The sequence below is a fragment of the Lissotriton vulgaris genome, chromosome 3_1 (genome assembly GCF_964263255.1).
Source record: "Lissotriton vulgaris chromosome 3_1, aLisVul1.2, whole genome shotgun sequence".
Taxonomy (NCBI): Eukaryota; Metazoa; Chordata; class Amphibia; order Caudata; family Salamandridae; genus Lissotriton; species Lissotriton vulgaris.
Window position 1 is genome coordinate 1,234,429,369 of NC_141689.1, and position 27,344 is coordinate 1,234,456,712.

At 45.4% G+C, this 27,344-nt stretch overlaps 1 protein-coding gene across 2 annotated transcripts in view; it reads right to left on the minus strand.

Annotated features, from left to right (window-relative positions):
- The window catches only part of SRP72 (signal recognition particle 72), a 356,617-nt gene that overhangs the window by 225,294 nt on the left and 103,979 nt on the right, over positions 1 to 27,344 (minus strand). For both annotated transcript variants that reach the window (XM_086961696.1, XM_086961698.1), the window contains exons 5-6: positions 24,446 to 24,557; positions 24,225 to 24,256 (exon numbers count right to left, since the gene is read on the minus strand). In XM_086961696.1, the coding sequence (XP_086817822.1) occupies positions 24,225 to 24,256; positions 24,446 to 24,557 (144 nt within the window). The remainder of the gene's footprint in view (positions 1 to 24,224; positions 24,257 to 24,445; positions 24,558 to 27,344) is intronic.

Genomic DNA, 27,344 nt, shown 5'->3' on the forward strand with positions numbered 1-27,344 from the left:
AGTTGTAGTCGACCTCCGACGCGGGATTCGACAAGTTTTCACTAACTTCCTGGTCAGCTCCCTCATCATCCCCGGCATCGAATATGTTCACAGGCGCCGGTGCAGTCTGCTGGGCCTCCTGGCGCGCAGCGCGACGATGCATAAGAGTCTTCTTGGATCGAAATCGGGAACAAGCCATGCAGCTGGCTTCATCATGATCCGGCGACAGACACTTGTTGCACACCGGGTGGAAGCCGATGTGGGGATACTTGGAGTTGCACACGGGACATCGTTTGAACGGGCTTCGTTCCATGATGGTCCGTCGATAAGGTCTCATGCGTCGACTGGGCCCCGAGTGTCGAAAGCACACGGCTCTCTGGAATCCGGCTCGGAACTGAGCTGGAAGAATCAGGCACCGAACGCAAGACTATACCGACGAAAAACTAAAGGCCTTTTGGCCTTAAGAAAGTTTTATATCGATTCCGACTAGAGTGAACCAATATACATCCGAACCCAATGGCGGAAAAAACAATCTGAGGATGGAGTTGATGCCCATGCGCACTGTAGTCCAGGGGAGGAGCCACCTATCTCGTGATACTTCGAAGACTTTTCCAGGACAACAATGTGCGATCATCCGGACCCAACACTAGGCGGCGGATCTATGCACAGATATGAATTCAGCAGCCCACATGCCTCGAACTCACAAACACAAAAACCAGCTCCGCTGTAGCATCAGGCGTTGAAGCACAGCGGGCAGACATTAGGTCTACCCGGTGGGAACCCTATGATGAAGCATGTCACCGACCAGGTCGGTGAGTGAGGGTTCGTCATACTAAACAAGAATTTGTCCCCTCACTAACCCATCCCCACCTCTTTTGTTGTCTTCTGTTTAACTTTTTTGGGGAGTATAACCTATATTTTGGTTTGAATGCACACCCTTGATCACTCTTTTGTTGTTTGAATACATTCCAAATAATAATCCACTTTCCTGCAGGATCTTAATGTGCTAGTGAGATATCATTTAATCTGACATGCAAGTGTCATGAAGGATGCAAATTAACTAGTAATGATTCAGAAATCACTCAGCAGATTGTAATTTCTTTTACTGGAAAAGTAGTATAGTCCAGTTTTTAGGTCGAGTTTACTCGAACCTATTGCCGTCCATCCACTTTTTACGATCCGGATTTTCAATAGTTCACGAGAAGCGAATCACGTGACAAGCTCCTCGTGCACGAGCTTCCCCCTGCCAGCAGCATTTGCCACATCAAAGGCTTCCGCTGCCCGGACCCCCGCCGTCACTTATTCACGGCCGCAGGCCGTGACTTCAAAGGGTTCCGCTGCCCCGCCCCCTGCTTCACGGCCATCGGTTCCCCAGCACCTCCCCTCTCTCTCCCCTAATTATTCACTGCTGGCCTGCCGGCACATCTAGTTTTCCACGGCTTTCGTTTTCCGCTTGATTGGTTGCTTTGCTAATGCTTGTTTTTGTTTTGTTGCTGGCTTGTTTAAAACTGCGCCTGGTACTATACTGACTGCGTCGGAGTTGAGGCTCGGAAATTAGATTGTGAAATCCTTTTATTCACGTTTTCCCTTCCTTCTCAGGTTTTCATTTCCAATCTCGGGCCCTGCTTTCGGTTTGCTTTCTGCTCCTAGATATGCAGAGACAGGGTTTGCCTGGAGGGCTGATGTTACCGCCGTCTCCGGTAGTGCGGAGACGTTGTGTGCCCAGTACTGCAATTGCGAAGACAATAGCTTATTTTTCTGCAACAAACAGCGATAGTGTTATGTGTTGGGATTTCCTTTTAAAGTTAACCTTTCTTGTGTCAATAAAACTATTGTTCCTTCGATTCACGAGGAAGGTAGGCTATCTCCTTCGTAGTTTATATACTTTGGCACAGAAATCTTACCTAACAGCATTCTATTTCTATAACATACGGATTAGCAAAGCTTTTGGGGCCACAGGACAGTTTTGTTTCGTAAGTAACTGTGACCCTCGTCCTAGGCTGATAAATTCTTGTTGCGCTACAATTTAGTTGGCTACATTTGCTGAAGTGTTTTCTTTATTCATTATAAAAACTTGTGTCAAAGCGCTAGATACTGCACGGTTTTGTCATTCAACATCACTGCAAATAATAGTTGCGAGTAATTTTATCGTACCAAATTTACTGACTTAAGAATGAGAGCCAGTATTGGCCCTGTTGCGATTCAAAATTGTGACATATAGGCTATACGGATTTCAAAACCTTGCTCTGGCATTGTGGCACTGTTTGTTTTCAGATAACTCGTCCTGACCGCCACTGACTCCTGTATTTACTGTATACAGTAATAGTCGTACTGCCCTTTTAATGTGCATGATTTTCATGAGATTTATGCATTTCACGAGATTTAGATTAAAGGTTTTATTATCTAGAACTTTTCAACATAAAGTGAACTGGAGGTTCTCAAGAAAGATGGTATTTTAAAGAAAAGGGAAAAGGCACGGCCTTGGCTTTGATGTCAGAAGTATATCAAATGCCTTACTTTGCCAGTCATTAGTTCGCCCTTTCCCCGGATCACAGCAACATTCCTCCTGTCTTTGATTCCGACGCTTAATAAATTCACTGCAGCGTCGAACAGGAATTTGACTATCCCTTAAACCTTCTTATAAAATTAACCGTTTCTGGGAGGAGTGCGGGCAACGGTTGTAAGATGGCGGCACGGGGGCCATATCTCCCAAGTATGATACTTTTAACAGGTCCTCTTTACACCCCTCAAGCTTTGCCCCAAGAAACGCACCTATGAAGACGACAGCAGCAGCATTTAGAAACAGAATAGCAAATGCTTGTGATACCATTTTTATTAGTTTCTCTGTTTTGGGGACAACGGGCACGGTGTCTGTTTAGGTCGCGCGTCAGCGAAAGACCTATTGTTGCCTGTATTTGGGAAACGAAACTGAACTGTCCCGCAACAGTGTATATAATATCGGCAGTCGTTCTGCGCACTTGGTATTGCGGTCCTCGGCATGGGTAAGAAGAGACCTTCGGGGAGCGGTGCGCTGGCAGCGGGCGCGCTTTCCAATCTGCCCTCCTCATCTCTGTGGTTCTATTCGGCTGGGGAATGCCAGCTGAGCCGGTGTCCCCTGGAGTTCAGTGGTATTCGTCAGGTGAGCTGCAGCCTGCGCCATGTGGCTGTGGTGCTGAGCGACGGCAGAGTGGCCCTGTGTGCCACACAAGAGGCTGGAGCACTTCTGACTGGAAAACGGAGTGAGTGGCTGATGGCTAACAATATATGTATTTTTTATATGAAACGAAAACTTAAGACATCCTCTGTCTGGGAGTTCCATACACTTTGGCGATTTTATAACTTTGCTTTTTTAGAGGGGCTTGCCATATCTTTTCATTCACTAAAAGTGTTGTTTTTTTTACTTATGGCGTTAAAAATATCTTCTGATGTTACTAAAATTATATACGTAATATACTTAGAGGAGTTTTCGGCCAGCTCTCTCCATTCAACGGTCTGTTGTGTCATTCACATATTTTTTGGCTTGGTTTTGGAAACGCAGTTTAATCCATTTGAGCCATATGTATGTTGTCACTGGTTAGGGAATGAACTGCTTTTTGGTGGGACATGTGCGATGTTTGTGCTATTCACATTAAACGTGTTCTATACTTGCTTTAGGTGAACGGCCTTAACATGTTGGGTTCTTTTGCTCTGTAGCCTTCATCCATTGATGTGCGATATTGTCAAACTCCTCTTGTGGTGATTGACTGGAGTATTTAATTATCCGTTTTGTGCCTTGTTTTTCTTATGCCCCCTGCCCCCTCTATTCCCTCCCTATTGCCGTCATCTCTTCCCCTCCGTGCTTTTCGCTACCCAACCTGCAAAAGCCCCTCATTCCTCCTTCCCTGGCGCTTTTTCCGTTGTACCTTGATCTTTCTCCAGCCAGTCACAGCCCTTATTCCTTCCCTCCATCACTCCTTATTTCCCCTTGTTTCCTCCTTATTCTACCTCCCTTCTCTCCCACAAGCTTCTCATTAGTGCCTCTGAGCCATGGTATATACTTTTCGACTTACAAATACAAGGCTGTGTATACTGAAGGCTCCCTTGCTTCAACGCACACCTCTTTGTTTCTATGTCTTATGAAAGACACCCTCACACACCCCCTCACACAGCCTCTCACCCCTTCACACCATCACCCTCAACCTCTCACGCCCTCACAACCCCACACCCTCACACCCCCTCACCCTCCCCGCATCCACCCCCTCACTCACACCCTTACCCACACTCACCCTCTCACACACCCTTACCCACACTCACCCTCTCACACACCCTTACCCACACTCACCCTCTCACACACCCTCACACACACCCTCGCCCTCACACACCCCTTCACCCTCACACACCCCCCTCACCCTCTCACACCCCCTCACCCACCCTCACCCTCACATCCCCTCACCCTCACACCTGTTGCCCTCAACCCTGTCACCCTCACCCTCCCTCACACACACCCCCTCACCCCCACCCCCTCACACCCCCACCCCCTCACACCCTTCCCCTCACACACCCCCTCGCCATCACACCGTCACACCCCCTCACCGTCACACCCCCTCACACCCCCTCACCATCACACCCCCTCACAACCCCCTCAGCCTCGCAACACCCTCAGCCTCGCAACACCCTCAAACACCCTCAAACACCCTCAAACACCCTCAAACACCCTCAGCCTCAAACACCCTCAGCCTCAAACACCCTCAGCCTCAAACACCCTCAGCCTCAAACACCCTCAGCCTCAAACACCCTCAGCCTCAAACACCCTCAGCCTCAAACACCCTCAGCCTCAAACACCCTCAGCCTCAAACAGCCTCAAACATCCTCAAACATCCTCAGCCTCAAACATCCTCAGCCTCAAACATCCTCAGCCTCAAACATCCTCAGCCTCAAACATCCTCACCCTCAAACATCCTCACCCTCAAACATCCTCACCCTCAAACATCCTCACCCTCAAACATCCTCACCCTCAAACATCCTCACCCTCAAACATCCTCACCCTCAAACATCCTCACCTACCCTCACCCCCCTACACCCTCAACATCATAGAATAACAAAACATAGCATAGCATAACAAAACACAGCATAGCATAACAAAAAAAGCATAGGATAGCAAAACATAGCATAGCATAACAAAGCAAAGCATAGGATAGCAAAACAAAACATAGCATAACAAAACAAAGCATAGGATAGCAAAACAAAAAATAGCATAACAAAACAAAACATAGGATAGCAAAACAAAACATAGCATAGCATAACCTCTTAAGCGCTGCTGACGGCCAACGGTCGTCACGAGCGCTACCTCCCCAGTGCTGCGCACGACCATTGGACGACCATTTAGCACTAGTTCCAATGGACAGCGCAGCACTGGGGAGGGATATTTGCGAAGCAGCTAAGGTGTTAAGCGCTGCTGACGGCCAACGGTCGTCACGAGCGCTACCTCCCCAGTGCTGGGCACGACCATTGGACGTCCATTCAGCACTAGTTCCAATGGACAGCGCAGCACTGGGGAGGGATATTTGCGAAGCAGCTAAGGTGATAACAAAAAAAGCATAGGATAGCAAAACATAGCATAACAAAAAAAGCATAGGATAGCAAAACATAGCATAGCATAACAAAACAAAGCATAGGATAGCAAAACAAAAAAATAGCATAACAAAAAAAAGCATAGCATAACAAATCAAAACAGGATAGCAAAACATAGCATAGCAAAACAAAAATAGGATAGCAAAAGAAAAAAATAGCATAGCATACAGCATCAATCAACACACCACAGCATCACTCAGGGGCACTCCAACATCACTATGCGCTACCACAGCATCACTGAACGCCACAGCATCACTCGTTCGCCATCACAACATCACTCAGCATCCCCAAAGCATATATCTGTGCAACTATTCAACAAAAACTGGTTCAAATATGTTCTCTCAATGTTTGAAGCTTTATTACAAATGTAACAAACAGATGTTAATATTTCACTTCTGTTCTTGGATTTTCGTCACAATACAATACACTGCACATAATCTTCACAAAAGTTATTTACAAAAGTTTAAGCTATTGCCATTATAAATTGCAATAACTTTTATTTAAGTATTAATTATTTTAAAAAAGTAAGACATTGTTATTTGTAATACTAATACATCTAAGTCACGTAAATACAACACATATTGCATTACAAATGCTATAGGTGACACATTTGCAAAAGTTATAACTATTGGTATTGTAAATGACGAAACTATTACTTTCGCTATTTAAAAAAACGTATAAAAAATGTGTCAATTACAATACCAATAGCTCAAACATTTCTAATGCGAGACCTATTATTGTACAATTGGACCTATTCCAATTCTTCTACTAAGGCTAGGATAGCTCGTAGGAGATATAATTTTCAGTCTCCTCAGTTGTCTAGGCTGATGATGGAATAAACATAATTGCTCACTAGTGAATTTTGGCATCTTTTTGCTAGTAAGATTCTATGGTTTCTCATGTACTGGAGGAGCGGAAGAGTGATTCAGTTGGGGAAAAGACAGGTCTTCCCCATCCTCCTAATTTTCAGGTGGTTGTCGGTGGCTCATATTATACCTGGAAGTGAGTTCCATATCTTCACTGCTAAAACGGAAAAGGATGCACCATATAGGCTTTTCTTTTTGTAAAGTGATACGATTAGATGGGAAGCTGTAATACAATTAGTACAATGGTGATCACGGACTCCATTTTGCGTGCACAACTTTATTTTGACATCTTTCTTGCAGCTACAGGGTGGGAATGTTTTCATTCTTCACAACACAAGCACACGCATGAGAGAGGAATGTAGTGCTCTTGTCTCGGAGCAAACACTGGAGCCTGGCTAGCCCATGTGAGTGACCTCGGCACACACTGGTATGGCCTGCTAGCTATGACTGCATAACAGAAGGAAGGAGGGGAGGTTTCTAGAAGTCTCTCATGGAGTTGAGTAAAGGTATTAAAGACAGGTACTTTTGGCTCTCAGACAGGAGCTCGCCTGTGGAATGGACGCGTTGCCCACGAACCTTGAGATCCTAATCAAGACTTCTGCCAGAGTGTGAGCGCTCCCCAGTCATGCTGGCCAGAATGTTGAAAGATAATCTATCGGAGATGTATTTCAAGTCCTGATTACTTGCTTTGTGTACCTATTCTATAAGTTTCGTCTGACATTTGGGAAAGGTCCTTAATAAGTACATTTTGTCTTTCTCTTAAGAGTGCTGCATTAATAAAAGCATTTTTCATTTTGACCGTGCCGTGATAAATTCATCTGCCTCATTGAGAGTGCAGAGTTCCTTTTTAAAAAAAATGTTTTAAGTGTGTCCTATTGGTTTAAGCCTGAAGTAACACAGGAGGTAATCTGGTACAGAGTCCTTTTCTAAGAGTTCTACTTAAGCTTCATTTGTAAGAAAGCACTCCTTTTTAGGTCTCGGTACTATCCGGTTCGTCAGAACCGGAAGTAGCGAGATCTTATTTCTCTTAGAGGGGCTCTACATCCCGCCTCTAATTTTGGCTCTCTCCCATTGGCTGGCTTCCTAAATGGAGGCCAGCCATTGGAGGAGAGAGCCGTTACTCCAAATAGGCTCCGTCCTTTTCGGATTTGGAGGTGTGTTCAGTGTTCTTCTTTCCACTTTTTGGCCACGCCTACTTTTGAACACCGAACACACCCCCAAATCCGACAAAATCTCGGAGCTTTTTTCGGCCATTTTGCAGCTTGCTTCCCGACATCTGACGTCTTACGAGGTCCCCTTTTCGTGTCCCGCCCTCCTCCCGCTAAGTGCCCCCACAACCCGAGCAGAGCACACACGGACAACAGACGAGCCCGCTTTTGGCCCCCTGCATCGTTGAAGGAGGCTGCAGGAATACTTAAAGAAACACCTTGCAGTACCTCCCTTTGTCCCAAGAGGGCCGGGCCGGAGCAGTACATCTACATTGTTATTTAACCAACCCAAAGTTATGCCACAGTGTTGATAATGTCAGCTGGGAACTGAGACGTTTTTAAAACAAGATCTATTTCGGCAAACTCTGCCAGTTACTACACCTAGTGTGTTATTTCTACCCTTCTCTTCAAAGCCGCCCTCTCCTACAAACCCTCGGGAACCAATTAGCGAACAGAGCTGCCCTGGGAACTGAGGCTGGAAACGAGCAAATACAGTAAGGCTGGCGAAACCGACCTTTTTCTCATGCCTATTTCTGAGGAGTAGTGTTGACAAAGTGAAGGTGGCTCCTTGCATCTATCTGAGAAGGGGCATGCTGCTTGATTGAGGCGAGGGCAGTCCTTGGATGGAAAGTACAGAGACCAGTCCTGTATGGTAAGGTGTTCTGCAGGACACACTGCAGACACCTTGCAGTACCTTCCTTTGTCCCAAGAGGGCCGGGCCGGAGCAGTACATCTAAATTGTTATTTAACCAACCCGAAGTTATGCCACAGTGTTGATAATGTCAGCTGGGAACTGAGACGTTTTTAAAACAAGATCTATTTCGGCAAACGCTGCCAGTTACTACACCTAGTGTGTTATTTCTACCCTTCTCTTCAAAGCCGCCCTCTCCTACAAACCCTCGGGAACCAATTAGCGAACAGAGCTGCCCTGGGAACTGGGGCTGGAAACGAGCAAATACAGTAAGGCTGGCGAAACCGACCTTCTTTTTCTCATGCCTATTTCTGAGGAATAGTGTTGACAAAGTGAAGGTGGCTCCTTGCATCTCTCTGAGAAGGGGCATGCTGCTTGATTGAGGCGAGGGTAGTCCTTGGATGGAAAGTACAGAGCCCAGTCCTGTATGGTAAGGTGTTCTGCAGGACACACTGCAGTAACAAGTGGAGACTGCTACTGGCTGGCGGCCGAGTGCATTTCTTCTCGAGGTTTAGCAACGTAACACTGCCATGAACAGCTAACTTCAGAGAGGAATGTCCGTGCACTTCTCACTGTGGACGTACGTGGACGTTGCTAAATCTGTTCTTCACAGACAGAACGGGCTCAGGAACGCGAGGCAGCGTGTCATTAATCTGGAACTCAGATCTCAGCAGGATTTCACAAAGAAAGGATGAGCAGCACAGACTATCACCCTGTTCATGTTTGAAATGTGTGGAAGATTTGGAAGCCCAAAGCACCCATCATCATATGCTTTCAATGCCTGGGTTACTCGAAGTCCACTAGAGAGGCAGGCCATCTTACAGGCCAGGAACTCACACTATGCCACAGGTGAAGGTGACATATTAGCTGGCATGGCTTAGTCAGTGTTACAGTCCTATCGAGGTTTTGGTTTCTTTCTTGCCGAAAAGAGGTAGTTTGTCAACATGCCTTCTAATTACATTTTTAGAGGGAGAGCGTACTCGCAGATTGGTTCCTTTAAACCGTTATAGGTAATCCATGTATAAAAAAAGCTCTACACATGTTGGTTCAATGTAAGTAAGTTTGTTGCAGCCATAGGTGCACCTGCAGCTACTCTCCAGGTGGAACTCCAAATGCCTGGGTTCAACAAGCAATCTCAAATTTAGAACATAGAACTTTACATCGAGCAAAAGTCATAATGCCACCCTAGTCCAACGCACAACACACACCCAGGTCACACAAAACAACCACACACCCTTGAACAAAATGTAAGTTTAACATTAAGTGAGTGAGTATGCAGGGTGAACAGTGTGTAAGTGTGCAGGGTGCACAATGTGTGAGTGTGCAGGATGAACAGTGTGTGACTAAGCCGGGTGAACAATGTGAATGTGCAGGGTGAGCAGTGTATGTGTGTAGGGGCACTGTTTGAGTGTGCAGGAGACAAACACTCAAACTAAGTCCACCACACACATACATAGGACCACACACATAAAACCACACACCACACACACATGCACCACACACACATACCACACTCACACACACCACAAACACACCAGCCTCTCACCATTACACACTCATCACCACCCACCACCACACACTCGCCCCCACAGACTCACCACCACACACTCACCACTACACACACAACCACACACTCACCACTACACACACAACCACACACACAACCACACACACAACCACACACCACCAGCCATCAGTGCACGCTTTTACCAGGCACAAACACCACCAGCCATCGATGTACGCTTTCACCAAACACAAACACGACCATGTATCGGTGTAGGCTTCCACCACGCGCACACACACACACACACACACCACCAGCTGTCAGTGCACACTTTCACAAGTCACACACAACACCAGCCGTCAGTGCACTCTTTCACTAGGCACACTCGCCACCAGCTGTCAGTGCACCCTTTCACCAAGCACACACATTACCAACCATCTCTGTACGCTTGACAGGCACACACACTACCAGCCGTCAGTGCACGCTTCCACCAGGCACACACACCTCAAGCCGGCACTGCACGCTTCTACCAAGCACACACACCACCAGCCATCAGTGCACAATTTCTACAGGCACACACCTCCAACCATCAATGCACGCATCAATTGTTAACGCATCCACAATTAACTATTGTAGCAATCGCACTATGCTGCACTTTACTTTTAAACATATTCATCTAAAGCGCATCATGCCACCGTTCTGTGTGTGTGAGCGTGTGTGTGTGTGTGTGGCTCTGTGTGGATAGTTTTTTTTGTAGGTGGCTATGTGTGGGTGGCTCTGTGTGAGGGTGGCTCTGTGTAGGGGTGTAGCTATTGGCATTGTAAATGACAATGCCATTTATTTAACGATTAATCTATTGGCAATGTAAATGACAGTGCCATTTATGATTTTAAAAAAAAAAGAAATGTCACGAGCAATGCCAATAGCTCTACCTTTAATGATGCCGAGACCACTGCATTGTAAATGCTTGTTTTATCTGCGTGAGCAAATGTGGAATATTTTGAAAGCAGCTGTACTAGCATCAGGGAGCCAATGATGGGCCTTAAAGACCAGGGAAATGCGGTATCATAAATTTACATGTAGTAGTTTTGCAGCAGTATTCTGTATTCTTAGGAGGCACCTCAGAACTGATAGTGACACTCCGTGGTATAAAACAAGTAAATATGATGGCCGGAATGCTGAACACTGTCAAACATTCACTCCCCAGTCCCAGACCTTGGTTAAATCCATTATTTTTTGGGTCACCATGCCATCCCAGTTTGGACCCAGCCATATGCAAATCAGTCTTGACTCTTCTCCCCATGGGACCAATCCAGCCCGAACTGCCAGGCAAGATACTCCCTGGACCAGAAAACAAGCATCCTCTGACCAGTTCTGGGGTATCATCCCTAATCAGCCAGGCTAGTTTGAATCCAGTTGCATAGTGAACATGGGACCCAAGTCTGGTCATACCCCTACCACTTAGCGAGACTATAGCAACACTAAAAGATAATGGACGCAATGCTGAATATTGTCAAACATGCACCCCCAGTCACATATCTGGGTTAAATTCATTGTTTATTTATTCACCACGCCACCCCAGCTTGGACCCATCCATATGCAAATCAGCCCGGACAGTGCTCCCCATGAGAAAAGTCCAGCCCAAACTGCCAGGCCAGGTCTTCGCTTATCTGGAAATTAAGCATTGTGGGACCAGTTTCACAGTATCGCCCCTCTATGCAAGGCTAGCTTGAATCCGGTTGCACAGCGAGCACAAGACCCACGTCTGGGCACACCCTTTCCACTAAGGGCGGGGGGAACCATAGAAACTCAAAAAGATGATGGACAGAATGCTGAACCTTGTCAAAAGTGGGTTCTGAGCTCGCTATGCCACCGGATTCAAGCTAGCCTGGCTGATCAGGGGGCGATAACCCGAAACCGGTCCCAGGATGCTTGCTTGGAGAACCTGGCCTGGTTGTTGGGGCTGGAGTACTGTTAGAAAACTCGTCTTCACTGACATGGGCATCAACGTTGTCAACATGCTCTTAATTTGCCTGGGGTCTATCAAACTCAGCAAGCAATGCTGGATATGTCCTTTGGTTGGTCTAGACTCAGTTGTAATTTTGTAATTTTGCAAGCCTTACAGAAGTCCTTTAGCTGCTTCAAACTAAGATGCAGGCAAGGGATCAGGTTGAATTCCTCAACTCTATCCTGAGGTTCACAGGTTACTGTAGTAGGGAGCTTTTTAGAAAGTAGAAAACATTCTAAACAATTTTTAAGGCCTAACTACTAGTTTCCTTTTTTTAAATCCTAATACAGTCATCTTACAAGCCATCCTTGACTCCACTACAGCACTGGAGACAAAAATAGGGGAGGTGGGAGAGGATGTTACCCTGCTCCGCCAAGACCTCTGCTAAACGGTGGAAAGGGTCACAGAAGTAGAAGGGAAAATCTCAACATTAGAGGACACTGTCAAACATCTCTCCTCAGAGAAGACTCGCCTCTCTCGAGACGCGAAGGCCCTTCAAGACCGTGTGGAGGATGCTGAAAATAGGGCCTGGCGTAACAACCTCTGCTTCATTGGCATCCCGAGGGGGCAGAGGGCAAATCTCCAGAAACTTTCCTTGAGCAATGGATCCGGTCCTGGCTAGAGTCAATGAGCCTTTCCCCTTGTTTTGTCAGTGAACTGGTCCACTACTCCCTTGCCCGGAAACCCCCTCCCAGGCCCCTGATAGCAAGTTTCTTAAACTATAAAGATTCCAAAGCACTCCTAAATGGCGCCTGGCTTAAATAAGGACTCGATGCTCCAATCAAGATGCATGCTAATTTCCTGGATTATACCCACATGGTTCAAACACAACTCAAGTCTGAAGATCAGTTAACAGTTAAAATGTGGCTATGCTTTTCCCCTATATGCTCATCTACTCCACCAAATTATGTTTATTTTATCACTGCAAGACGCTCTACTTTGACTCTCCAAAGGAAGCCTGGACATGGCTTACTGAACAGCATCCATTTGTCACCAACTCACCCTCCTCCCAGACACTCTACTAATCCTGGCCATGTGCCTGATCAGGGTCCTCAGAAGACCAGTGGCAAGCATCAGAGGAAGAGCCCGCAATGGCAGCATACCAGACTTCCAGAGGCAGCTATCACCATGGACTTCCAAGGGAAAAAAGGACACCAGTTGGGGGAAGCTGACCCTGTACCTCAGCCACAGCCTGATCCACCTGCATGCTTGAACTCTGGATGTTTCCCATCGCTGCATATCGGATACACCAGCCCACTTTAGCCTGAGATGGTATTATTAAATTCAGTTCTGGGGAGGTGGAGGGTGGGTGACCTCTTTGCCACCCTCCCAGGGTAAATCAACCCCTCATAGTTTAATAGTTAGTTCTTTGTATCAGTTGGGGATAGATAACAGATGCTTCTACAGGATGGGAGTTGGGGGGCTAGGACACGGTTTTGTTTGTTTGTTTTCAGTTTGTATTGCTCTGCTTTGCTTTATATCCAATTCTGAGGAGTATGCTGCTCACTGCCTTCCCTAGCAGGATCCCGGACGGTTGCCCCCACAGGCAGCATCCCTGTCGGTTACGCCCGAACTACGAAGACTTGGTAGCCTTGCACGCTACACTGTAGGCAAAGAGGGGGGTCATCTAGAAACAGGCTGCAGAGGGGGACTTGGGGACAATGCCGGGAGCTCCCAACAGGAGGCTCTGTTTGCGAGGGTACTGTGAGCATGGGGAGCACAGCGGGTTGTCATGAACCCAGATCTGGAAACTCGGGTGCAGGGGATTTTGGTCTGGTGGGCCACTCATGGTGCTGGCCTCTGCAATGCGGACGTTCCTCGTCACATGGCCAGTCGTTTCAGTGTTGGAGTCCGGATTGGACTCAAAGAAGCTTTGGATGCTTGAAGGGGTCCGGTACCCTGGATACTGTTGCAAGGGGTGCTCCAGTTGGTTCTGGCATCTTCACACAAGGTGGGGAGATGCATCTGACCTCCGGGAGCACTGTAACCTCCTCCTGGGCAGCTGCTGTGTCGGTGGTCCCGGTGAACAGAGAACGGTGAATCGAACGTTATGGTTGGTGCCTGCAGGCAAGTGGCTCCTCCACTTCAAGTGAGATGCTGACGACTTGGCAAAGTGCTGGAGGCCAACCAAGGCTTTTTGAAGATGCACAGCTGCAGGACAAGTCGGGTTGTTGCAATTGTTGGGACAGGAGCAGCTAGGCAGGCAGGGTCTGGCAACTACGTCCACCAGTAGCCCACAGTCACTAATTCAGCTCCTCTTTGTCCTCTTCTTTCTTCAGTCAGACAAATTTAAGTTCCTAGTATCAGGGGTCCACCTAAATACTGAATTTAGGGGCATTCAGAGGAGTGAAGTGTAATTACCAATGGGCTACTTACCCTAGGTGTAACTAAACCCCTATATGACCACTTCCTGTGGGGAGTGGGCCTAAACAGGTCCCAGAGTTCATAATTGCACCAAAATCAAGATGGTGGAATCCCCCTTTCGTGGGCACATCAGGCAGCACACCTTAGGGGTGTGACTGGCCTGGTAGTGCACCAAGCCTCCTAGCATAGCTAATTTCCCACATGATCCAGTACCAAATGGGCCTCAGGGCAGGGGGTGGCATCTCCCAGGTATGGGGAAAGCTGGGAATCGCATTTCAAAGGCAGCAGGGGCATTGAAGTCCATGGCCTTAGTATGCAGATTGACTAGCCATCCTGCTGGATTAAGTGTGAACACATTCCTTTGGGCAGGCATTGCTTCTGGCCTCAGAGAGCGCAGGCTTTCACCTGCAGGGTGTCAGAAACATGTCTGTGGTGGAAGTGTGGACGATGACTATCAGCCAGCACACTAAGAGGCTGGTAGCTTTTCGGGGGTACCTCTAAGGTGCCCCCTGGGTCCAAGTTTTAATAAATCCACTACTGGCATCAGTATGGATTTATTAAGACAAGGTATTTGAGGCCAAACACCATAGGTTTCAGTGAAGCAATCATTTAGATGGGGAACTTGTAATGACAATTGCCCAGTACATGTCATTAAGATGGCTTCCCTATTCAGTTGTACTATCTAGCAATTGAACTAGACCGCACAGGGGCATAACTGCTCATGCAGATATGTCCTCACATGTAATATAATGCATCTTGCCTTAGGGCTGTAAGGTCTGTTGCAGGGGGTGACGTACACATATTTTATGCAGTGTCTGTGTGGGCATGGCACAGAGAGTGGTGCCATGTCGTGTTTTCACATTTGCTTGCACCATTTCATGTATCCAGCAATGGCAGCCTGCATGAGTTTGGTGAGGGGTCCCTGAGGGTGGCACAATACATGCTGCAGGCCTTTAGGGGCCTTGTCAGGACCCATGCCCTAGGTACCAGAGGTACCATATACTCGGGACTTGCTAAAGGTCTTGGCAATTGGGGAACATTTGAACAGTTACCTTGTTTCAGGTAAACAGCAATGGCACTGGGCACCTGGTTTGCAGGAATCAGTGCACTTCAGTAAAAATTGTATCGAATACCAGGCAAAAAGTGGGGGTGACCATGTCAAAAAGGGGCACTTTCCTATAGTACTTCTTCACTTACCTGTAACCAGCACTGGAACACTCCTTGTGGAGCAGCTGTTTGCACTTTATAAACTCCTTTCATTCATTTGTTTAAAAAGGTTTTCCAGTCTCATCATTTTTCTTGGGTTGGTTGAAGTTGGGGCTGATTCACCAGCGGTTTGCAGTATCCAGGCTCCTGCTCTCGAGGCCAGAGCAGACGAAGCACTCTCGAGTTGAAATGACTGGCAGAGAGGAACCCCCTTGTATCCTACCTGCGCACGAGGTTTCCAAAAAGGATTTCACCATGGGAACGCCAGTGTATCAGCTTCCAACATCTCTTACCAATATGAGTCTTAACCATTCTTCCCATGTAGAACTAGGTGGCTGGATTTGCCTATTTCTACAAAACTGGATCTCCATGACCCACAATGTGTGGGTTCTTCAGACCATTCAAGGTTTTCTAATGTAGTTCTATGATATTCCAGTTCAGAAGATCAATCTTTCCCAAATCTACTTTCAATCCCACAAGAGTCACTTCATAAATCAAGTTGTCTTCTCTCTTGCAAAAACAAGTCATACCTCATGCCAACTTCATCCTGCACAATTTCGCAGCAACATCTTCATAGTACACAAAAAAAGACCTTGGTCTAGTCAACCTCAAGAGTTCAACTCTTGGATCCTTTACCGTCATTTCAAAATGGAAGTGATTCATTTTCTACGAGATTTGCTGAGAGAGGCAGACTACATGGTCCACTTGGACCTGAAGGATGCCTATCTATCATTCCTAAATTTCTCTCCTCACCATAATTGTTTGCAGTGTTAATTGCAGGAGACTACCTATGAGTTTTTGGCAATGCCCTTTGGGCTCTCGTCAGCCCCTTGATGTTTTACCAAACTGCTCAAGCCGGTGGTAGCATTCTTGAGGGAGGGAGGAATCTGGTTGATTGTTTACTAAAAAACAACTTCCTCCTGATGTCTCACGATCCCAGTTTGCTCACAAAACAATTAAATCTCACAATAGCTCTGTAGGTCTCTCTAGATTTTGCATCAAAAACGACAAGTCAGACCTGCTTCCTGCACAATAAATGAATTTTCTGTGACTCTCCATGGATTCAGTCTCGGCCATCCTCACTCTTCCACCCCAGAAGATCAGAACAATAGAAAAGGAGATTCGCAAATCTCTCTCCTGACCAACGATCACTCTTCATTGGTTAACGCGACTTGTGGATCCCTTGGAGGCATCCATTCATCCCATCTTTCCGGGGCACCTCCATTATTGTGCCCTTTAAGGCCTGAAGATTGGTCATCTGTGCAAGGGCCAGCCCTATTCAGGCCAGAGGCCAGATTGCTCTCACTCAGGAGGTACATTAAGAGCTGCAGTGGTGGCTCGACAACATTGATGCCTAGAATAGGAAGGCCATTCCTGGTCTCATTCTAAACATGGTGGTGGAGTCTGACACCTGCCATTGGGGTTCTCTCTGCAGCGACAGCTCAAAAGGGGGATATTGGCCCAAAGCGGAGCTCTTGTTACACATCAATTGTCTAAAGTGGCTGGCCGGTTCTTTAGCGATCTGCTCCTTTTCACCACATCACGCACATTGCTGTATCCTCCTGAAAATGGACAGCATGTCTGCAGTCCAATACTTCAAACGATTGGGGGGATATGGGAAACATTTGCACGCTCTTGCGGTACTGCTAAAAGACTTTGGGCATTATTGCCTACAAAATCAGATATTGGTCATAGCTATGCCTCTCCAGGGCTCTCAGAATTCAGTGCCAATTGAAACTTGCGGTACCACAGTGATGCCAGCGAGTGAAAGTTGGATCCAAAACTGTTCTCCAAGATCATACTGTGAGAAGGGACCCGGCGGAGCTCACTCTAGGGCTGGACTACGAGACCCAGACTTCCCTGCACGAGCAGGACGCTGTCCTATTAGCCACGTCCCACAGGAACCACGGACGGCGATCCATGTCTCTCCTCTCTTTCCACAGCGAGGATCAACGTCAAGAGGAGGAGCTATGGAGGAAGGACCAGTAAAAACGGACACCAACCAGGAAGAGGGGTGGCAGAAAGTCGTGGAGGCGGACCCTGGGACGGACCACGCGGAAGACGCCGAATCTCAGAGCCGGGTGCCGGAGCTGAACGCCGAGAGTCAAGACAGCGTTCCTGAGCGTGAGGAAGAGGCGGGGGAGGCCGAAGACCGCTGGACGGAGGAGTGGTGGTGTCCCCCGGAGGAGGCTGGAGAGCGTGCCGTGACTCAGGAGAGTTACGGCGGGGCCGGTGAGTGAAACTGGTCCTGGGGACATTGTGGGATTGCTCTCTGTTACGGGTGGTGGGTGAAGGAGCGTATATCGTGGGAGGAGGGTGGAAGTGATTAAAGGGGAAGAATTGCACATCCACATGTTTTCACGAAACAGAGAGTAAAAGCGGCACATAGGTTTTTCTCTTGGGAATTGTACTTTTGGTCTACAGCTGTCCCTACTACCTTATCTCCCCTGGCTTATCCAACCCCTTCCCTCTCACCAACCTTCACGCCCAGAACCTAAACACAACCTATCCCCTTTCCATCTGTTGAGCACTACCTCCGGGTGTAGGAAAAAGGGCTAATATTGAACAGACGAACTGACAGCACCTTTTCTCCTTTCCTCTCGGTACCCTCCGGGTAAACCAACGCCACGGAGCCCCCATCGCCCCAGGAAATAGATCATCAGGCTGAAGAGGGAGAAACAACGCTGAGTACCACGGCCAACCCTTCCAAAAGAGAAGAGACAGTTGCTGCGGGAGGAACATCAGAACCAATTGTGAAACCTAAGACTTTGATCTCTGATAATAAAAGCGCTGTTCGACAATATAGTCAGCCTCCGCGTCTGTATGTATGTATGTATGTATGTATGTATGTGTGTGTGTTCTTATATAGCGCTCTACTTACCCTAGGGCATCTCGGCGCTTGCCTTGGGAACCCGTCCTGGCTTTTTTTCCCTGCGAGATAACCCGTACTGGGCATCCCCAAGGTGAAAGCCAGGCAACCCGCCGCGGGTGGGCCGTTGTGGAGATTAAGCAAGCTAATGCCCAGAGTTGCAGAGTGTGAACCTGTGATTAGAGTGGGCACCGAAGCGAGAATTATTGAGTCTGTGGACAATTTGGCTCAAGACCCTGCCGCGTCGGGAATTGAACCCTGGTCCCGGGTCTGACCTCTGCTTCAGGGTATGCCTCCTCTAACCAGTGAGCCACACTTCTCCACTATATATATATACTGTATATCAGACCTGCCCTCCCACACATACAGAGATGGGGTCCATGCCAGATGGACCCGTTTGTATCTCGCCTAACATTCCAATTACCATCCTTTTACAGTGGGAGACCTGACCGCTAGCCTTTCAACAGATGCATTCTTGCAAACTTGGACTGAACTATACTTTTCCCTCCTTTTCTATGCTGTTGAGAGTGAGCCTTCAGATCAATGTCAGACTGCTGAGGTGATCCTGATCTGGCCCCTTTGAAGAACTCAGAGTTGGTTTCTGACTTTGCTGGAACTGTCTTGCAAATGCCCTCCAGTACTCCCTTGGTTCCCACTCTCCCCCTGGACCCTCTCTGGTGGCAACAGATGTGATTCACATCAACAATTTTCTGGCCTCGCTAGTGTTGAACAACCTTTCTTATCATACCACCCATTCTGACAGTGAGGCAATTTCTGTGGGCCACCTGCTGGTTCTCAATAAACCAGAAGGAGAACACTCGCTTGTATCCAAACTTCTCAGAGGAATACGTTTTTCTGCTCCTCCTCAACTAAAGTATTCCCCTCTTTGGAATGTTTCCATTGTCCTTAGATTTCTTGAGTCTTGGACCAATAATGCTCTGAGGTCCAGGAAATAACTATCGGTGAAATGGACACTCTAGTAGTTCCTAGTCTCCTGCAAACGGGTCTCTGATGTTCGAGCACTGGATCTCGCAGGTAGGTCCTTAACCCCTGAAGGGGTTTCCTACTTGGTTTCCAAGTGAACCAAATCGGCAACTAGACAGTTTGTAATTCCTGATCTTCCAATGGACAGGAAACTCTGTGTGGTTCAGTGCTTGAAGGAGCATGAGAGAGTTACTGCCCCTTGAAGAAGCTCTCCTTCTGGTCCACTTTTAATTTCTTTGTTACAACCTAAATCCCCAGTGTCTTGCCCCATTTCAGAGTGCTGGGTGAGATGGCTCCTTTCTAAAGCAGGAAAAGACACTTCTAATAATAATAATAATAATCTTTATTTAGATATAAAACATATCTTTAAAAGAATTTACAGATTCACAGCCTGACCGAATATTAGAATAAAAACTTCTAGGAATAACAACACAAGTGTAGATATAAAGGCACGATCCATTAACAAACATTATAAAAACAGGGATTTTATCTCAGTGTATATTAAAATCACAAAAATTGAAACAAGGCGCCAGATTGCATTGGATATAACCAAATTATGTCTAACGTTGCTGAGAATAATGCCAGTTAATACTGTTTTCGGTGAGAAAAGAAAGATTGAGCACTTTAGCATGGTCTCCTTAAGTTGAAGATGTGATATGCTCGCTGGATAAATTTTATAAATTTTATGTTTAGCACTGTGTTTTCCAGGTTCAGAGCTGCCATGATGGCTTGCCTGCAGGACCGAACCCCCAGCCTATTCCATTCTAATTTTAATCCGGACCTGCGTTCTGTGTTAAGGGCTGGGCAAAGGCAACTTACATGCAACATGGTTTCCGCTGTTTCCCCACACCCTCTACAAGAGAGATCTTCCGATGTACGTCGCCATGATGGTAAGTCCTGCAAGAAACGCCAGTCACCCAGTCTGATGGCAATAAAGCCGCGTTTCAGGTATAATGGATATGTGCTGGCCAGATAGCAGGCTGGGACCGGGTGTCTGTAGGAATTTATTGTGACCCAGGCATGGCTACGTTTCAGAAAAAGTGCTTTGTCAGTGAGACAAGAAATCATTCTCCTCACACATTTTTTTATAGCTTTTTTAAATGCGATCTGGCCTGGGTTTAGGGCCCACAAATCGCTTGCTGACATTTGGTTAATGGCATTTGTACAAAGTCATCCGTACAAACCCCCCGGATTTATCTGGCTGATTTCTTGCCAGACTAGGGATTCTAAAGTACCTGGCTCAGCTTGTCTTAACTTGTGACACAGGTTAAGGTATGCCCCAGTGGCTGAGGCCTCGTAGTTTATTAGCCCCATCTCCAACCTGATCTGCGCTGCAGAGGCGGTCTTTGGCAACCGGAGCACCCCTTTGTAAACTTTAGTGGTCTGTTGGTTCAGGGTTGTGTTCATTTTACCACTGAAAATCTCAACACCGTAGGATAAAGTGGGGCCAACCTTTGCTCTCATTACCTCCAAAAGGGGAGCTAAGGTTGGACCGGAAAGAGCTTTTGCAAGTTTGCCTAGTGACACCATTAGGGTCACTGCTTTAACTCCGATCTCTCTACGCTGTTTTTTGTAGCTACATTTTGAGTCCAGGTGGACGCCTAGGTATTTATAGGATTGGCCAATTTCCAAACTAACATTATTGAATGACCAGCCGCCCCCTGTGTGTCGTTTCTTGCCGAATGTAACTACTTGCGTTTTCTTTAGGTTAACCTCGAGTTGGTTGCTGATCGTATAATCAAACAGTTTATCGAGGAGTCCTTGTAACCCTACCCTGGTTAAACTAAAGAGAGCCAGGTCGTCGGCATATAAACGATTGCTTAGAGTCATGCCACCCACCTTCGGAGAGTGACTATTAGTGTCGTCTAGGACCGCTGACAGATCTGCTACAAATAAGTTAAAAAGGAGAGGGGCCAGCACACATCCCTGCTTCACTCCTCTAGTTGTCATTATTTTACGTGAGAGATGTGTGCCGGTCCCCAGCTTCCCCCGCACCCACGTCCTAGTGTGGAGCTGAATTATTCCCTCTAGTAGTTTCTCTGGAATCCCCCACATCTTTAGTTTGGCCCATAGGACCTCCCTGGGGACTCTATCGAATGCTGCTTTGAAGTCGACAAAGCAGCAATGAACTAATCTTGAGGTTGCAACTGCCCTGTCGACTACAGTTGTTATTGCTAGCAAGTTGGTACGGGTTCCTGAGAGTGCCACAAACCTGGTCTGGTTCATTGGCAAAAGCTTATTGTCCTTTACCCATAACCTTAGGTCCTCTAATAGAAGACCTGCATAATGTTTTGCTTCAATGTCCAGGAGGGCAATGAGTCTATAATTGCTCGGGTGTGCATGAGATCCAGATTTATAAACTGGGTGTATTATGGCTCCCCGCCATGACTCTGGGATTGTGGCTGTTCTTAATGCGTAATTGAAGAGATTGGCCAATGTTCCTGACCAGAGGGTAATATCTGATTTAAACAAAGTTTGTGGCAGGCCGTTTGGGCCTGGCGCCCCGTCAGATCTTGCTTTTGACAATAGATTCGAGACCTTTTCATGTGTTATACTCCACGAAGGACCATGCCCTTGGCTGGTCTCAATTACGGTGGTGTTTCCAATAGGGCTTGGATAATCAGGAGACTTAAAGTGATCGAGCAGCAAATTTGCCCAGTCTGATTCCGGGATATTAGCCGACCCCGTACACACTGTTCCTAAGCTGGTGCGGTTAATAAGCGCACAGAATTTCCTCACTTCTATCTTTGGTGCTCACTTAGCAAGAGGAGCCATGGCATCAAAGTTGTTTGCAGTTGGAGCTCGGTTGGAAGAAATTATCCCCATGGCCGACTGGTCGTCTGATTCGATGTTTAAAGAATGTTATCATAACCAGTAAATAATCCTTTTTCTAATGGGGTTGATATGCTTTAAACTTGCATAGTCTGAAGCCTCCGGTTTGACATAGAATCGAAAACTTTCTATCATTCGTGAGCAATAATTTTCAATTCTATTAAGGACACGGAGAAGATTATCCCACCGGTGATGTGTATTCTGGAAAACTTATGATGAGGTTAGCCTTGCTGCTGGTATTATCTAATGTTGTTCTCAGAAATGTGTGGTAAATTGCCCACCCACTTATTGTGCAGATTTTAAGCTTTCTTTTTTAGTTTCAGATCAAAAGCAGGAACGATATTATGAGTTTCATTATCCCAGAACAGTTTTCCTCACAGCAGAAGAGGATTACTTAACATGGTTCATACAGTTTATACACTAATGTCACAGCTTATTGGATATGGGGCATTCTATTTTGACATACGAGGTTGTTGGAACTCTATGATTCATATTTTTTTATTGCCTCACTATGTTTTCGGTGTGTTACATGGCTGCTGTAAAATATAAAGCAAAGAGTAGAATGCATAATTCATCTTGTTCACAAATGCTATAAAATTGGATTATCGATCAGTGCTCTGTAGGTGGTGACAATGAACTTGATGACAAAGGTGAAACTGTGACAGATGAGCCTCCTTCCAATAACTTAAAAGGTCTCAATATCAAAAGATGCCTCAAAATCACGTCACAATATTCAACAATGAAACATAGGGGCAAATCTTTTTAGAGTGCTAGATTCCATGTGAACGCAAGTGTTACTTCAATCCTTGAAGGATACCAGTTCAAATACCTGGACAATAATTGCAAAGTAACTAGGCCTTTAATTTTAGAAATGGAAGACCGTGAAGAAGAATCATTCCAACCAACAGAAGAGATGTTATTCCTGGCCGCAGACGGTGGAGAGAAAATGCACACACCATTCCCATCTATTCCAGGATGAAGTCTCTAAGGGTGCCATGCCTCCTTGACCAACCAGATTGTAAATGGCTGCTATTGGGAGCCCTGTACTCTTCGGCCAAATAACACCAATACCCACCTTCATCCACCTAGCTCTTCATCCCATTGCTACCAACACCCATTCTTCCAATACGCACTTTGTAAGCTGTTCTTTTTTTCATAATGCACACCAAAGTGGAAATCAGCTTGGGGATGGAGCAATTATAATAAAACTTCCTTTCTTACTTAGAGTAAAATGGGGTAAATCTAATGTTGATCAGAGCAACACAACTGTTCACTAAAAAAATGAAAGGAACAACGTCTAGGCCAGAAGTGTGACCAACACTGTTTAGATAAGGCCATCATTTTTAAGCATTTCTGCCATTACACCAAAAACTCACAGGAGTTTTGTGGACTAAAAATCCTATTTCTATTATATGTGAGAGGACAAATGGGTCTGCATCTACATTTTGTAAATTCAGAAAAGTGGAACTACACTGATTAGGACCATATCTCCTCTAAGGTCTTTCAAGTTGCACAATTAAGTTGTACTGCAGAAGTCTTGCAATGAAACACAACCTCTATGTTAGCTTGAACTAATATTAAAATGGGAGGCCTAGTCCAAGTTGGAGACCAAGAGGCTCTTTAATGGAAATAATTCTGGGGGGAACATTTAAAGCAAGTTTAGCTTTTAAGGATGTACAGATTGTGGAGGAAACTCAAAACAATTTGAAGACTTTTAATCACCAACTACTGCCATGATTTTAACCATATATACATGCGTGGGTGAAACATGGATCTTCAGGAGAACTGCATAATTAAAAAAGTCTTTAAAAAAAAACACCTTTGTTGACAATTTTACCTGAGTATATGAGAAATGTTAAAAAGAAAAGATTTAGGCCAAAAAGGAAGGGGGAACACAGGTTCCTAACAGCACATACCATGGGAGACAGAATGATTAAATTGAAGGCTAGTGAAAAATAAACAACAGCAACTTTACAAAAGCTATGCGCTCAGAAAATTTGAGGATTTTGTTTTAGCTCTGCATTTAAATTGCCCCTTTAATACACACATAACAAAACACAAAAAGGCATTCATACAACCCATGGCTGCATTGATATAACTTACTGCATCTTCTGACAGGGACTGGCGGCAGAACTCTGAAAACAGAAATAAAGAAATAAAAATAAATAACCTGGTGTTATTAAGCAGTAGCTTTCTTACATGAGAAAATATATATTTGGAATATCAAACTTCATAACTTTCCTCCTAAACAAATGTTTTACATGAAAACACGTTGACTTATCCCACCATGCAGAGCAAAATGTCAGTTTAATAAGGTGCCAAACCTTCTGCCTGCTGCAGTTTTTTCATTGCATCGTCAAGCCTTCCTTGTCCAATCATTGTGCAGGCTGCATTATAACAAAGCTCATAGGTGAGATCTTGAAGTCCCAGGTCATCCTGTTAGGAAGCAGTAAAATTGATGGGATCAATTTGTGAAAATTAATCAAACTGTTAAAATATATCAAACAAGTGCATTTGTTAAAAAATATAAACAGTGACAATACCGCATTAAAGTTGTAACCCAATACAAATATAATACTTCTCCTTAGAGCAACACCTCTTACATTTATAGATGCCACCAGTGATTCCACAAAAACTCAGAAGTAGGATAATAAAAAAAAATTATATGCAAAAAGAACTTACAATACTATAAGATAGTGTTGCATACAATAAAAGTTAGCTGGACCTGATGTTAGAAGGGTAGATTGGAACGTTGTTCCAGAGAAGAGTTCATAATTGTGTTGGCCAAATGTCTCAAACTTTTCAAAGACCATTTATATCATGTTTAAACTTACAAATTACATTTTGAAAAACCATTTAGCACACTTTGCAGAGTCAGAGTTTATCAGTTTTCTTTTTCCACCGGATAAAAAGATACCACCAGACAAAAACCGATACAGAAGTAACTATGCTCATCAGAAAAGGTGGCCCAAGAAAACAAAACTGGTAAGGACAGAGACCCAATAAGAGGAAGGATGAAAGAATCTTTGGAGCCTGCAGAGTCTAAGGAGACCAGTGGACATTTCAATGAGTAACAAACTTGGTAAGAGTAACATCTATTATTTAGAATGCTTCAAAACTATAGTAGCATTATATTAGAAGCTACATAAAATGCTAATTATTATTCTAGTTCGGATTCTGTATGATGTGTGGCATGTAACGTACTGTCGGAGAATGGAAACATTAGTGGATTCTTTCGATGTGCTATGGTTTTAACATTCTTCATGGATAACGAGGGCAGGCTGATGCACAGTAGTCCTTGGAATTCACCTGGCTATTTTGAGGGGGAACTATTATTTTTCTCACCAGCTTCTGCTCTGAAATTTACCATAGAAAGGAACACGTGACAATTATTCATCACCAACAAGGCTGCAAGTCAATTGCATTATATGACTTCGTTGTCAACACTGGCTCACTCTGGTGCCATGCCTCGGGTCAAATGATCTTGCCACAGTTAGACAATAGTCCCTTGTTGCTAAGAACAATTGGGTGCCTCTTATCAAGAACCACAAAGCCTAAATAAGAGTATCCACAGGAAGGGCCAAGCATTCCAATTCATTCATAGCTTGCATTTCTCAACCTGCTTGCAGGATATTATCAGTTCCTTTTATGGTTTGGAAATCTGGCTTCAGCTCTGAAACTATCTCAATGGCATGTGATGTTACACAAAAAATCTCACAGTTTGAAAGAATAATGCAGTTAAATTACATTATACATAAGAGCACTCCTAATCTCAGTCTCCTTTTCATAAACTTCACATAAGATGAACAACTTGGATTCGTGTTAGTAAGAATTTTAGAATTTGCTTCACTAGAAATTAGTGATGGGCGGAATCCGTGGTTTAGCATAAAAACTCTGCTAGATTCAACAGAGTTGCTCCAACAAGCTGAAAATATGCACATTGCTCTGCAATTTACTGCCGGTAGAATGAGCAGCGCTGAAAAAACCGCACGAACTGCACCATGCAGTGCACAAGAGCATGCGACCATTCAAGCTGATTTTCCTGCTGCTCAAGTAGAAAATCTACTCAAGCATCAGCAAATCTACTCAAGAAGCAGTTCTCTGACCGCCTGCGTTAGAAAATTGCACTAGGAGATCCCACATCTTGCGCACTAGCTCGCGTTTCTGGAACCTTGCAGGGGAAAAAATTCCATCATGTGGTGACTGGAATTACGGGAAGAATTAAACATTCCACTGACAGCTACTCGAAATGCAGTCGGTGGTGACATAAAAGGATATAAACAGCAAGACTTTTTTGTTTTTAATTCTGGCTTGACAGTGTAGCAGTGTGCAAAATTATGACCAAGTATTCAAAACCTTCAAATAGTGGGCTTTGGCGCCTCAAAAAGATGCATGGTCTTAAACGTCATGCTACTGGCTGTTTAGTGCATAATTCCACTTCCTTTGAAATGCCTAATGAGGAGATTAATTACAAAATCTTGAAATCTGGCCTTAATGATCCTCCTTCATTGAGAAAAACAGAAGAATATTGTCATGGAAGAAACTGACTTTCTTTAGAGACATGTCAATCTATTCATCATGAGCTGAAAGACGCTTGATGCGGACGGCAAACCGGGATACTTCTTTTGTAGTGATGAAAGCAGTGAGAAAATTAGATTCGGGTGTCACTTGATCAGATGATATGGCAATTTTTAATCTAGTAAAATATTTGCCATTATTGAATAGCAAAACCATATTAAACTTGTATGACCATGCCTCTTATTGTGATTAGCCCTCCTCCAGAGCATGGACCAAGTGCATGTGTTCTTCGACTGCTCTCATTCTAGGAACTAATTTTTCTTGGTGTTTGGGCACGAGTGCTCAAGTTTTTCTCAAGCTCTGTCCCACCTGCCCCAACACTGCTGCTTCTTTTCCTTCATACATCAGCTTTATTATTCACATTCTCATGCATTTCTGTTCAATTATGTAACTTGCTTATGGTGTTTCATTATTAAAAATAAAAAAATTATATACAGACATTCCACTTCACAAGCTTGGTTTGGTCGCAGAGCTTTCTCCCAGCCTAATCTCCTCCTATTCCTTTTTCCTCTCCCAGAGGTCATCTGTTATGTCAGGACCTCTGGAGATGCATCACACATAAGGTGTGCTGTGATAAGTTGAACTAACCTGCTTGTCCACCAACTGCCCCCCACCCAACACTTCAAAACTGGGAGCATCTGTCGC